Here is a 12162-nt window from a genome sequence, read left to right as displayed (position 1 = left end):
CGATCTTAAATTCTGTTTTTTAGGAGAATAGTTGATAATTAAGAAATGAAATTTCCTCATCAAAGAAGAAGCCGAACAAACTATAAACTAAAGAATAGGGAAAGGCAAATAGACCTTTTCCGAGTTAACAAAGAGGCAACGCCTGGAAATTCGTTAATTTGCTTGAGTTTCAAACCCCTTCTCATCCTGCAGGTGAAGACGGCTAGCAGAAACTGAACAGGAAAGCAGAAGCCGCAGTCCACACTTGTTTCAGCCTTCCTGAGGAAGAAAGCTCTCTCTCTACAGTTAAACAGTCCCCCTCAACTAAATCTCAGGTGTGCCACGGGTCTCCAAAGAAAGCCCTAAGACTCTGCCACCTAAGTGAGGAGAAGTTGCAGTTCCGTGTTGCTCGCCTTCCTCCCCGCCTCCGCTTTGGTGCCCTATTGAGCGCAGCTAGGGCACTGCCAAGTAACTCCTTTTATGGTGAGAGGATGGATTCTTAATCGCCTCCCCGCCCAAGCCTGGTACCTACTCACCCGTCCACCCATGCCTCTGCCAAGTCCCACCCGGAGCTCTCGGGCGTACACACCCACGGACAACCACACACCCACTTTTCCTCTCCGCTCTGTGGCTCCCAGGTAGAGCCCTAAAGCAATTGTCCCGACATCTCAAGACCCACATGCTTGATCTGTGGGTGGAAGATGTGAGAATTTAACCACTCTAACCCGCAGAGCAACGTAGACCAGAGACACAGGTCCCAGCATCATTCCCGCTAAATGCCCAGTTTGGGAGTGGCGAAGCTCGAGCTGGCGTTTCCTGGGGACTCGATCTGGGGGATCTCGGTACCTTCGAGGGAGAGAAGGCACTGAAGCTGCACCCGCAGCCCGGTGGCACCCCCGCAGGTCCCTCCAGCCCTCCGCCCTGCCCTCCATCACCGGGCTCCCGGGCGGTGCTAGAGGAGGTCTCGCCCCGCCCCTTTCCAGATCAGCCAATGGAAGCCCGGGCCGCGCTCTGACTGCCTCCGCCCACTCCAGGGAAACTTGCGGGAGAAGAAAAGTTTGTTCAGAGGCTGGAGAAGCCGAAAGCGAAGCTCGAAACCCGACAGCGGGAGAGGAAGATGAACGGCCTCAGGTCAGAGCCCCAGGCCCAGTGGACCCCGTGCCGCCCCCAGAGCCCAAGGAGCGGCCTCAGCGGCAACCGCCTTCTCCGGTAGCTGTCCGTTCAGCCCGCTGCTGGGGAGGAGGGAGCCCGGACCTACGCGCTGTTCCACCTGCACGCGTGGCAGCGACACACCTGGACGCTGACCTCCCGCACTAGACCTGCGCGGGCCCTGCAAAGCTGAGACTCGCCTTTGAAAGGAGGAGGGGTTAGTAAATCAAACAAGAAACCCCAGACTGGTCTTCACCGACCCATCCCTGCTAGCCTCTCTGGCTTTCCAAGCTTTTTTGAAAGCAAGATACTCTGACCTCAGTTCCGGAAAGTTGGCAGCCACCGAGCCCCGGTTCCGAGACGGCAAAACTTGACAAGTTCCGCACTGCGTGGGAAGAGACTGATGGCTGAGGTTGGAGGTAGGTCCTGAACATCTGAGGCCTGAGCCTTGGGGCACACCGGGCTCCTAACCCCACCCTACAGGTAAGTCGGGATGGAGGTCTTTGCGTGGTCAGGCGCTCTTCCGGGAAACCAAAGAACAGAATGTCCCATAGTGTCCCAAAATGTCCATAACTTCTTTCAAAGAGCATTTTATCTATTCTGTGGGGAATATCACTAGGGAGTCACTTTTCCCTTGAGAAGGGTCTTGCTCATCTCGGTGAGGGAATGAGCTGATTATGGAGCGGTGGGGGTGGAGATAGGCGGGAAATGCAGTTACCAGCTTATAAATATATTAATGTCAGCAGAGCGGTGCTCTTGACAGAACGGATCCAGAGCTTGGGAATTTAAGTAGCCACAGTTAATGAGTAGCTACCGATGAGGAAGTTGGATCTGGGTGCTCTCCTTATCTAGGCGACACAGCATTTTGGCCATGGGTCGAACACCTTGCAAGTGGTAAATGGCTTGTTTCTCTTTCTCTCTAGGTACCATTCCTAGATCGAACCGTGAGCTCCAACGCTGTGTATTACTAACCACCACCATCATGTCCATCCCCGGAGTCAACGCGTCCTTCTCCTCCACTCCGGAGAGGCTGAACAGCCCGGTGACCATTCCCGCAGTGATGTTCATCTTCGGGGTGGTGGGCAATCTGGTGGCCATCGTAGTATTGTGCAAGTCGCGCAAGGAGCAGAAAGAGACGACCTTTTACACTCTAGTATGTGGGCTGGCTGTCACTGACCTCCTGGGCACCTTGTTGGTAAGCCCGGTGACCATCGCCACATACATGAAGGGCCAGTGGCCCGGAGACCAGGCACTGTGTGACTATAGCACCTTCATCCTACTTTTCTTCGGTCTGTCGGGTCTCAGCATCATTTGTGCCATGAGCATCGAGCGCTACCTGGCCATCAACCACGCCTACTTCTACAGCCACTACGTGGACAAGCGGCTGGCCGGCCTCACACTCTTCGCCATCTATGCATCTAACGTGCTGTTCTGCGCGCTGCCCAACATGGGCCTGGGCAGATCCAAGCGGCAGTACCCGGGCACCTGGTGCTTCATCGACTGGACCACCAACGTAACGGCCTACGCCGCCTTCTCTTACATGTACGCCGGCTTCAGCTCCTTCCTCATCCTTGCCACCGTGCTCTGCAACGTGCTGGTGTGTGGCGCGCTGCTCCGCATGCACCGCCAGTTCATGCGCCGCACCTCGTTGGGCACGGAGCAGCACCATGCGACTGCCGCCGCCGCGGTAGCTTCGGTGGCCTGTCGGGGCCACGCTGGGGCCTCCCCAGCCCTGCAGCGCCTCAGCGACTTTCGCCGCCGCAGGAGTTTCCGGCGCATCGCCGGTGCGGAGATCCAGATGGTCATCTTACTAATCGCCACCTCTCTGGTGGTGCTCATCTGCTCCATTCCGCTCGTGGTAAGTGTTTGGGGCCTGAGACCCATTGGGCCTCTCTCCTGCCTCCATTCGCCTCCACGCTCCCCTCCTTTTCCCTGATTCCTTGGGGGGCGGGGGGAGAGAGTTTTCTCCAGTTCTGGGCTGGGACCGCTTCAAGGCTTCTCTGAGCAAACCCAGGTTTTCCTTCTAAGTCCAGACCTTAAAAAGACTGAGGAGGTGATCCCCCCCCCAGGTCCCCTGAGGTTCTTTCCCCGAAAGCAAGAGTTCTGAGGTCCCCTGGACAACCCCCTGTGCCCCCTCCCCCGCCAGGTTCCCCTTATTGCCCTGTTTTGCTTTGCATCTTCCCTGAACCTTCAGGCGGGTTCAGTTAGATGGGGGGAGGGGGACAACTCACTAGCGTTACTTACTCTAGCGCTCCACTCTGTGGCCCAGAGTTGGCCAACCCAGGGCGATAAGCTCTGTTGAATTCATTTCTTTGGGGAGAGAGAGTGCAGGTTCAGCCGTTTTGATTTCTTCAGGCCTTGACTTTTTTCTAAATTACGCAGCATTTTAAGGTTAGAATAGTTGAGATGCTTTTCCGCTTAAAAGCCTAAGGACTCGCTTCACGGAGGAGTAAGAGTGCCTTGCTTAGAATAATCTCGCAGACACAGTCACACTGCTCCCTGCCCTCCCCGAAGCCTCCCTTAGCCCCTCCACCGCCTACCACCCAAAACCTTGAACAGACTCCTGAACTGGGTATGGTTCAAATTCAAGTTCCTTATTCTTTTGCAAGCTAAGAAAGCATGACGGACTAGTTGGTGTGCACTGCCCTTTGATTTTTAACGAGCAGGAGCAATGCAGTTTCTCCTTGAGAGAGACTCTAGTCCTCACCACTGTAGTATTAGTCTCTTGCTGGAACACTTCTAATTTGCTCCTTTGCGGAACATCTGTCGATGTCATGATGCACTTCATCTCTGAGGACCAGAGTCTTTAAAGCTGCCATCAGTAATGTCAAAAATATTAAAAGCAGAAAGGGGCAAATGCCTCTTCTGATCTCTGCTTTTACATGTGACACTGACAGAACGCACCAGAAACAAATCATTGGTCCAGCAGAATTCTTCAGCTAGAATGTATCTTGTTTTGAGCTCTATCTCTCAAAAGACTGCATTCCTAGAAATTCTAAACTACCTATTCAAAGACAGATTGCCATCTATGTCCACTGGAGCAAGTAGAAGTGCATGTAACGGGCTACTATTCTTTTCTAGCTCTTACGAATACTACCAGCTATCTTTGATTTGGACATATTTCTATCTCTTACAAAAGTGACTGTAAATGGAAGAAAACTTAGCAGTGTCTGAGAGCCAGCATACAGTAGCTCCTTACCAATGTGTGTAAACAGACATAAATATGACTGGCCGGAAGGGCCTTTAAGCCATCTCAGAACCTAATGCAATTTACAGGGTTAAGTTACACTCAAACCGCATAAATATATTTTACTGTCTGTAATGGCAACTCAAAATAAAGGGAGATCTGGAAGGGAAGAGCTGAGGCCTCTAGTCTCTGCCTTCTATTTTATGGGACAGTAAATGACAAAGTAAGTAGCTGTTATTTACAGGACATCCACTTCACAGAACTGAGGAATCGGAGCTAGGCCATTAGTAACGGTGCACAGGCTTCCTAGATGTTATGGTTAGAAGTGAACATGTGACTCTACAATTCATATGAAGCTACCAATAAAGTAGTCTCCGTTGTCATCTGGAGAGGCACACGAAACCAATACTATGGACTAACCTGGCCCTCGGGTTCAGAGCCGTTTATGACAAAGCCTGCAGTGTGAGAGGATCCAGAACTGTATTCAGAGCTGGCATGTGGGTCACATTTTAGCTAATGAAAACTGCTGTGGAAAGTCAGTCCTGGGTAGAGGATGTTAAGTCATAATCTCTCTCTGAGAGCTGAAATGAACTCAGCTAGGGGGGGAGCATGCTGGTCAGAACGCTCCTTGCTTTCGTGAGAAATAAGTAATCAAATAAAAGAGTAGCTTCTGGTTTACCCTTGAGTTTGGGCTACAAAAATCTACTCTCTCAGAGGCAGTTTAACTAAAGACCAATTGTGACAAGTGATAAGGCGCTATGGAACCCAGTATGGTCACCCACAATGCAATGCTTGCTAAAAGGACCAAAAGAAACTGTCAGAGTTACAGTCTTTTCTTGGCTGTTTTTTACAGCCCCGCCCCCATATTCTGGGAATACTCGAGATTAAAGCTTTGCAAGCTCTCTGACAGTTAAAGCAGTTGGGCGTACATGCTTTCAGTTCAGAGGGAACTGGCAAAGCATCTGCTTTAACATTATGGAATAAAACTGAGTTCTCATACCATTGGACAGGAAGGAAAGTGTCCAGGTCGTTTCCAATGCTTTAGGAAGGCTACTTGGCAGAGCAACTATAGCTGACTTGGACTTTCAGAGAGCTACATACAAGGCAGAGGGAGGACAGGCGGCCACTGAAAAACACACCAGTGTCTGTCTTTTGGACCTGTGGGAAGAAGAGGCTAGATGAGGTCTTACAGAGAGGTTGATAATTTAGTCTGGAAGGTGAACTTTAATTTGTTCTGCAAAACAGAGCCCAGCTTGAAAGCTATAACTGAGAAAGACTGAGAACTGCACTGTGGATATGATGAATGGGACGAATCTGCAAAATTCTCCAAGTGGGTAATAACCAAGGACTAGAGAAAATGGAAGCAGACACGATCACACAAGCAATACTGGGTGGGGGCGTGTTGCTTGTCTTTGTGTCTTTTCTGCTGTTGATAACTGCTCTCGGGGTTGGGTGGCTGCTGTTGTTGAATGCAGGAGATGCTGAAGAAGTGAAAGCTCATGCTTAAGATAAATATTTTGCATTCTTTAGAAATATATGATCAATGGAAACTCCTAAGGTCACCATATTAAATACAGTAGCTAGATCAATTCCTGGTACTTATTTTTGCGGTTATAATACTAATGTTGAGACAACAGTTATAATCAGATCTTTTGCCTCGGGGCTAAAGAACTAGACTGTCAGATTTGGAAAGGTATTTTCTTCCACCTGCAGGGAGCCAGGGACATATTTATTGCTTGTTTATTTTTTATTTTTTATTTTTCTTCTTACTTGGAGCTACCAGTAGTATGGCAAATTAATTAATCTTCCACCTCAGTCAGGAAAAACTTTCATCCTTAGGGAAAGAGTTTCCTGCGTTTCTCTGGTTGCTTACTGGAAAGTCGATCAAGGCATCCCCAGCAGCTTATAAAAGCAGATGAAAACTGTAAACAGGGACACTTTTTGTAGGAGGCAAACTGGAAGTGGGCTCATTAAATGATCGCATGAGCCAAATGCACAGGTAAAAGGGAGGTGATTGATTTAGATGCCACTGTAACAAAACCAATGAGATTGATTGCTTTTCTAAAAAAAAAAAAAAAAAAAGCAACCAAGTTTTAAAAGAACTGCGCTTCCTAGAAGCAATGTTTGAGTCATAATGTGAAACGGAAGGCCTTTAGAAGCCCTGGGAGGACTGCAGAGCAGTACAGAAAAACAGGGTTTTGCCAAACCCAGCAGCTTATTGGAATCAGCTCAGTGGCTCATGTCCCTACCCACTCCACGCCTCGGTTTCCCCAGCTACAGATGAAGAACGGTGTCTAATTGGATGGCTGGGAATGAATCTTTCTTCAGTTCTTCTCATCACCTTTACTGACATCTCAAGCTTTGCTTTTACTGAACATCTATAACAGGACTTTGTCTCCCTTAGAGCTGAAATGTGGAAGCTGTGAATTAGGAATGCAAAACAACTTTTCAAATAGATTCGCAATGTAGATATTAACCAGTAGGGATTAAGCGGCTGGCATGCAATGAATGACCAGCTAGTGGCCTAGAAGTAACAAGAAACACAGGCTCATACCACCACTCAGTTAAGGGCATTTTCCTTGGCCATTTGTTTTCCAGGGGTGTGGTGAGGACTTCTAGTAACAGCTGTGTCAATCCTAGGCTCTTCACAAGGCAACGAGATAACAGAGCACACAGAGATAATTCCTTTCCTGTGCTTGGAACAGAACAAATCCAGTGCTCAAATGCTCAAATCCAGTGACAGAGCCTGCCATAAGTATGTTTTGAACGCCCGCCATCAGCTGTACCCTGAAGCTGTGTTTTACCTGCAGTTATCCGTGTAGTCTGCAGGGGCCAGGTTTCCACACGTGGGTTAATAAGAAAATAGTAAGGTGATGAAATACACGCTGGTCCTAGGTGTTGTTCCAAGCACTATAAGAATGTATGCACAACTCAGAGTGGTGGCTCACACCTTTAAGCCCAGCACTCCTGAGAGAGAGGCAGGGAGTGTTCTGTGGGTTCCAGGCCAGCCAGGGGTACACAGCGAAGCCCTGTCTCGAAACAATAACAACAAAAAGATCCAAACCACTTAAGTATAAATGGTAAACACCTACACATCACAGCCTAACGATGGAGAGGCTTGTCCAGTAACCCGTCTCAGGCCTCTCAACCACACTACCATACACCCTCCCCTCAACTTCCTGCAGCCATGCCTTCTCCCTTTATTGGAGCCCCTCCAAGTGCTATTTCAGTGCTCCTGGGCTTACTGTCTGATCAGTCTTAAGACGTTCGGAACTGTAGAATCGCTGCCAATATGAGGCACAAGTGACAGTCACAAGGCCTGCAGCTGCTCGTGGTCTGAAGTGGAAGGAAGCAGCCTCGTTTGTATCCAGCAAGGTTTTTAGACGTTTCCTCCTTTCCCCCGCCTCCCCGCCCTGACTCAAAGGTTCTGTTTGATCAGCAACACGTGCTTCCACAACTGGGCTTTTGAGAATTTTTTATATGAACTTAGAATTTGGAAGTATTTATTGAATTTATTCTGCACTTTTGGGAATTAAGCTTCAGGATTCGTGCATGCTAGGCCACTGAATCGTATCCTAGCCCAGAATGCTATACTTTATACCCATCCATATGCTACCCCTATGAGCTCTCATTTACTGAAAGACACTACAATATATATATATATATATATATATATATATATATACACATACATATGTGTGTGTGTCTGTGTGTGTGTATGCCTTGTTTTCATTCCCTTTTATAGCCGTCAAATTTAATTATGGCTGAAGATAAAATGAAACAATAAATCATTCATTCATTTTTTTTACAACATTGACTTAATTTGAAAACAAAATGTGAATTCTTCATGCGTTCCTTTAAGTAGCTACAGCTTTTTGTTTTAACCGTTCAGAATTTTCCTCTTTTCAGAGGTAAACCATGTTTCCTTTGAGGTTTTGGTGGAGAAGCAACCAGTATAAAAACATGTTAAGATATATCATTCAAAGTCTAAACTTAACCAAAACTCTGTTTTAAAAGCTTCTTTCAAAAAAACAAAAAACAAAACAAAACAAAAACCATTCCAGGAGATACAGCACTAGCCGCTCCAGAGTAAGGCAACACTGCCCTCTAGAGGCTTATTAGCGTGTCCGTTTCACACAAACCCTGCCTGTACAGACAGGGCTACCAGCCCGTTCCTACCCAACACTTCTTTCATCTTTAGAAACATCCCCTGCTGTTTAATTTCCATCATTTTTACTGATCTGTCCTCAAGAGAACAAGATGAATTTCATCTGAAGTCCACTTGACTCTTTTATTCTACAAGACTTGTAGTTGATAATCCTTTCTCCAAAATCTTTAGATTTCACAATTGCGTGGCTCCTAGAAGAGTAGCTGTTAACATATCGGAACAGATAGAAATTTAGGTTAGGTTTTTACAAGTTTTACAACCAAATATATTTCCAAAGCCAGTGAGGAAAAACAGTGACTACTAAGAACACTGGGGACGTGCGTTTGCCTAACTGGGATCAATGAAGAAACAGAAATAGGCTTGTATCATTGGCTCAGATCATCAAGAAATAAGTTGCATATAAATTGAATTTTACAAATTAATTAAAAAATATACCTTTAAGTTTTTTAAAGCTTTTACCCAATTTGCTATTTTTCTTAACATATCCATGCCTTTTTCTGGTAAGCAATATAGCATGAATCATTAGTTATTACACCAAACACCATGACAGTGAAAGCATCAAGTCTTGTTACAAACGTTTGTTTCTAATGGCTACAGGCTCTTTGTGGGTGTTCATTCGCCCTTTAAAACTGTTATTCCTCTTTCCTGACTACGAGAATAACTTTTTATTTCTTCCTCACCTAAAATAATTCCCACAAGCAGGGCAGTGATTATGATCTCAGAGCTTCATTTTACCTGGGTTACAAGCAAGTTTTACCACAATACATTGGGAGTACACTTGAGAGTAAGGAATGCTAACATTGCCTAGGCTTACGGTGACCTGGCTCATCCCAGTGAAGCATCCGGCTTTCCTAGAGGATGACATAGCATTTCACTCTTCCACGACTCTGCACAGGGAACTTTCTCTCTGCCTGCCGAATCTTATTTCCTTCCGTGGGAAGCTGGCAGACTGCCCCTCCTCCATCAAAGCCCAATGCTACTGCTTCTCCGGAAGGGCTCTTCCCGAGCCTGCCCATGTGCAGTAGCTGAGAGACAGTAACACCATGTAATTATTAGGGAGAGCAGGGAGAGCTAGGACTGACCCAAGCAGACACCATCTCGCTGAAACATAATTCTCCAGTGATTCTGGGTGACAGGAGAGGTTGTCGGTGGGTCAAAACAACAAAGCATTTTCTCTGGTGTAAAGCATAGACAACTCAGCTTTTTGTAACGATTACACCGTTAATTGGCTTACAAAATGAGTCTCCTTTAAAATACAGTGACTAGCTTGTTGTGTCACCTGCTGTAGCAGAGCAGGCATTCCCACATGAGAGCAGCTTACATCACGTCACGTTGCAAAGATAAATGGAGCACTTAAGTATTTTGCCAAATTGCGTACTTATAAAAATTTCAACGTGGGCCTCTCGTTTACACAGGTGCGAGTGTTCATCAACCAGTTATATCAGCCAAACGTGGTGAAAGACATCAGCAGAAACCCAGATTTGCAGGCCATCAGGATTGCTTCTGTGAACCCCATCCTGGACCCCTGGATTTACATCCTTCTTCGGAAGACTGTACTCAGTAAAGCCATAGAGAAGATCAAGTGCCTCTTCTGCCGCATTGGCGGTTCTGGCAGAGACAGCTCGGCCCAGCACTGCTCAGAGAGTCGGAGGACATCTTCCGCCATGTCCGGCCACTCTCGCTCCTTCCTCTCCCGGGAGTTAAAGGAGATCAGCAGCACGTCCCAGACCCTCCTGTACCTGCCAGACCTGACTGAAAGCAGCCTCGGAGGCAGGAATTTGCTTCCAGGTCCTCATGGCATGGGCCTGACCAAAGCAGACACCACCTCGCTGAGAACTTTGCGAATTTCAGAGACCTCAGACTCCTCCCAGGGCCAGGACTCTGAGAGTGTCCTGTTGGTGGGTGAGGTTAGTGGGAGCCACAGAGAGGAGCCTGCCTCTAAAGGAAACTCTCTGCAAGTCACATTCCCCAGTGAAACTCTGAAATTATCTGAAAAATGTATATAGTAGCTAAAGGGGGAGAGAAAGCCCTGTTTTTGGAATCTTATAAAATCCTGTGCAATAGACATACATAGCTGTACTCGGAAGGGCTGTCTTCATCTGGACTCCTACTAGAGAACAGGCGAGCTCCTGAGGGCTCTCCAAGGCTGCAGATCGAGGTCCTTGAGTGCCCAGGCTTGAAGCACACTGGCTGTCATTCTGATGTGACTCAAGATTGCAGTTGCAACTTGGCAGCTTTTTTCTACTGGACAGGAAGATGGCAGAAGCTACGCTATTGTCATAGCAAAAGAGCTCTCTATTTGGCACATACCAGGGGTCCAGCTACTGGAAGGGCTCTACCCCAAACTCTGAGGACAGCTTACTTACAGCTGACTTAAGTGTCTCACTAAAGCATGAAATGTGAATTTTTATTGTTGGAAATATAATTTAAGGTATTTATGTTCTTCTCTGTGAGAAGGTTTATTGTTAATACAAGGTATGAAAATCACATGATATGCCCTCTCCTGCCAATATAACCAGCTAATATTGTCGATGTTATTTTTTTTCCATAAACAATTTCAGGCCAAGGTGTTGAAAACAGAGTGATACTAATATCTATAAAATAGATATAAATTTTTAAAATAGTTTAGTATCATCAAAGAAAAAATAAGTAGTATTTAAGATGTGAAAAATAAACAACCTAAAATATATTTTCCAAGCTATATATAATAATGAAAAATAAAAACATAATATTACATTTATTTATCCAGAAAACTGTGATTTCAGGAGTACCTAACATTGCTGGTAAATATTTTCAGCCTTTGTCCCCACAAATTGGTATTTTTAAAGATGTAACATACTTTTTTTTTTTTAGGTCTCTAGCTACCCACAAGGGAAGTGTATAGCATAAAAAGTCTAAGTAGCATATTCTGTCCTGAAAGTGTGTGTAGTTTTACTTGTTCAACAGAATGTCCGACAGCATCCTTTAAAACTTAAAGAGAAAGACAACTTTGCAGAAAGAGATGCAGTGGTGTCCTCTCTGTTGCGTGTGTCGAGAGACACTGACAGTTTCGCGTAACTCCCAGGAATACTGTACCTGTGTTTGGAGGAGCTTTCTCAGAGGAAAGCAAGCATGTCCTGTTGCTTAACGTGTCCTTGTGAATTGCTTGGTTTTGATTAAAGTCTGAGCCTGATACTGATATGATTTTAAAGAGTAGCTGAACCGACTGAAATTATTATGGAGATTACAATAAATAATTGCATTCAATCTGAGTTCCATAGTCTCAATTTTGGAAAACATGAACAGATTTTTTTTTCTTGCTGTTTTGTTTTGGGACACCTACGTCACTCTAAACTTAAAGGGTTTGTTGGCTGGTTGGTTGGTTTGGTTTGGTTTGAAGCTTGAAGACCCTTTTATTTGATTTTAAAGAAAAAACTCCAAGGCAGCAAGTTGTAAATCTCACCAGCTGACCAGAGAAGGACAGAGGAGAGAGTAAAGGCTGTGCCATTCAGTTAAGAGACATGGAGGTCAGCCACGTGGCAGACAAGCAGCCACATGGTCGGAAGAGGCTTTTTAGAGAATAAGAAAGCCCAGAGTACCAAAAAGAGCACATATAGGCTTTAGCCAGCATCTGAAAAGAATAAAAAGGGAAAAGTCATGCTTTTCTGGGTGAGGACGCCACCAGGTGGGTGGACCCAAA

The 12162-nt window shown here is 46.2% G+C and overlaps 1 protein-coding gene across 2 annotated transcripts; it reads left to right on the top strand.

The window, feature by feature from the left end:
- Positions 1 to 1042: 1042 nt before the first annotated feature.
- Positions 1043 to 11757, top strand: Ptger4 (prostaglandin E receptor 4). Of its 2 annotated transcripts, none has more exons than XM_021184123.2 (3): positions 1043 to 1547; positions 2052 to 2986; positions 9899 to 11757. In XM_021184123.2, exons 1-3 carry the CDS (start codon positions 1532 to 1534, stop codon positions 10487 to 10489), a joined length of 1542 nt encoding a protein of 513 aa, XP_021039782.1. In that variant the 5' UTR covers positions 1043 to 1531; the 3' UTR covers positions 10490 to 11757. The 2 variants fall into 2 exon arrangements, with proteins under 2 accessions (XP_021039782.1, XP_021039783.1); XM_021184124.1 differs by having other exon boundaries at positions 1043 to 1611; positions 9899 to 11734.
- The last annotated feature ends 405 nt before the right edge of the window (positions 11758 to 12162 follow it).

This window comes from Mus caroli, chromosome 15 (genome assembly GCF_900094665.2).
Source record: "Mus caroli chromosome 15, CAROLI_EIJ_v1.1, whole genome shotgun sequence".
Lineage (NCBI taxonomy): Eukaryota > Metazoa > Chordata > Mammalia > Rodentia > Muridae > Mus > Mus caroli.
Note: the sequence above shows the minus strand (reverse complement) of the source record. Positions and strands in the feature narration are given on the sequence as shown.

Bases quoted from the DNA above. Each gene is read 5' to 3' on its own strand.
- Ptger4 (XM_021184123.2), top strand. The intron at 2,987-9,898 runs GTAAGTGTTTGG...TCGTTTACACAG, and splicing joins TCTGCTCCATTCCGCTCGTG to GTGCGAGTGTTCATCAACCA.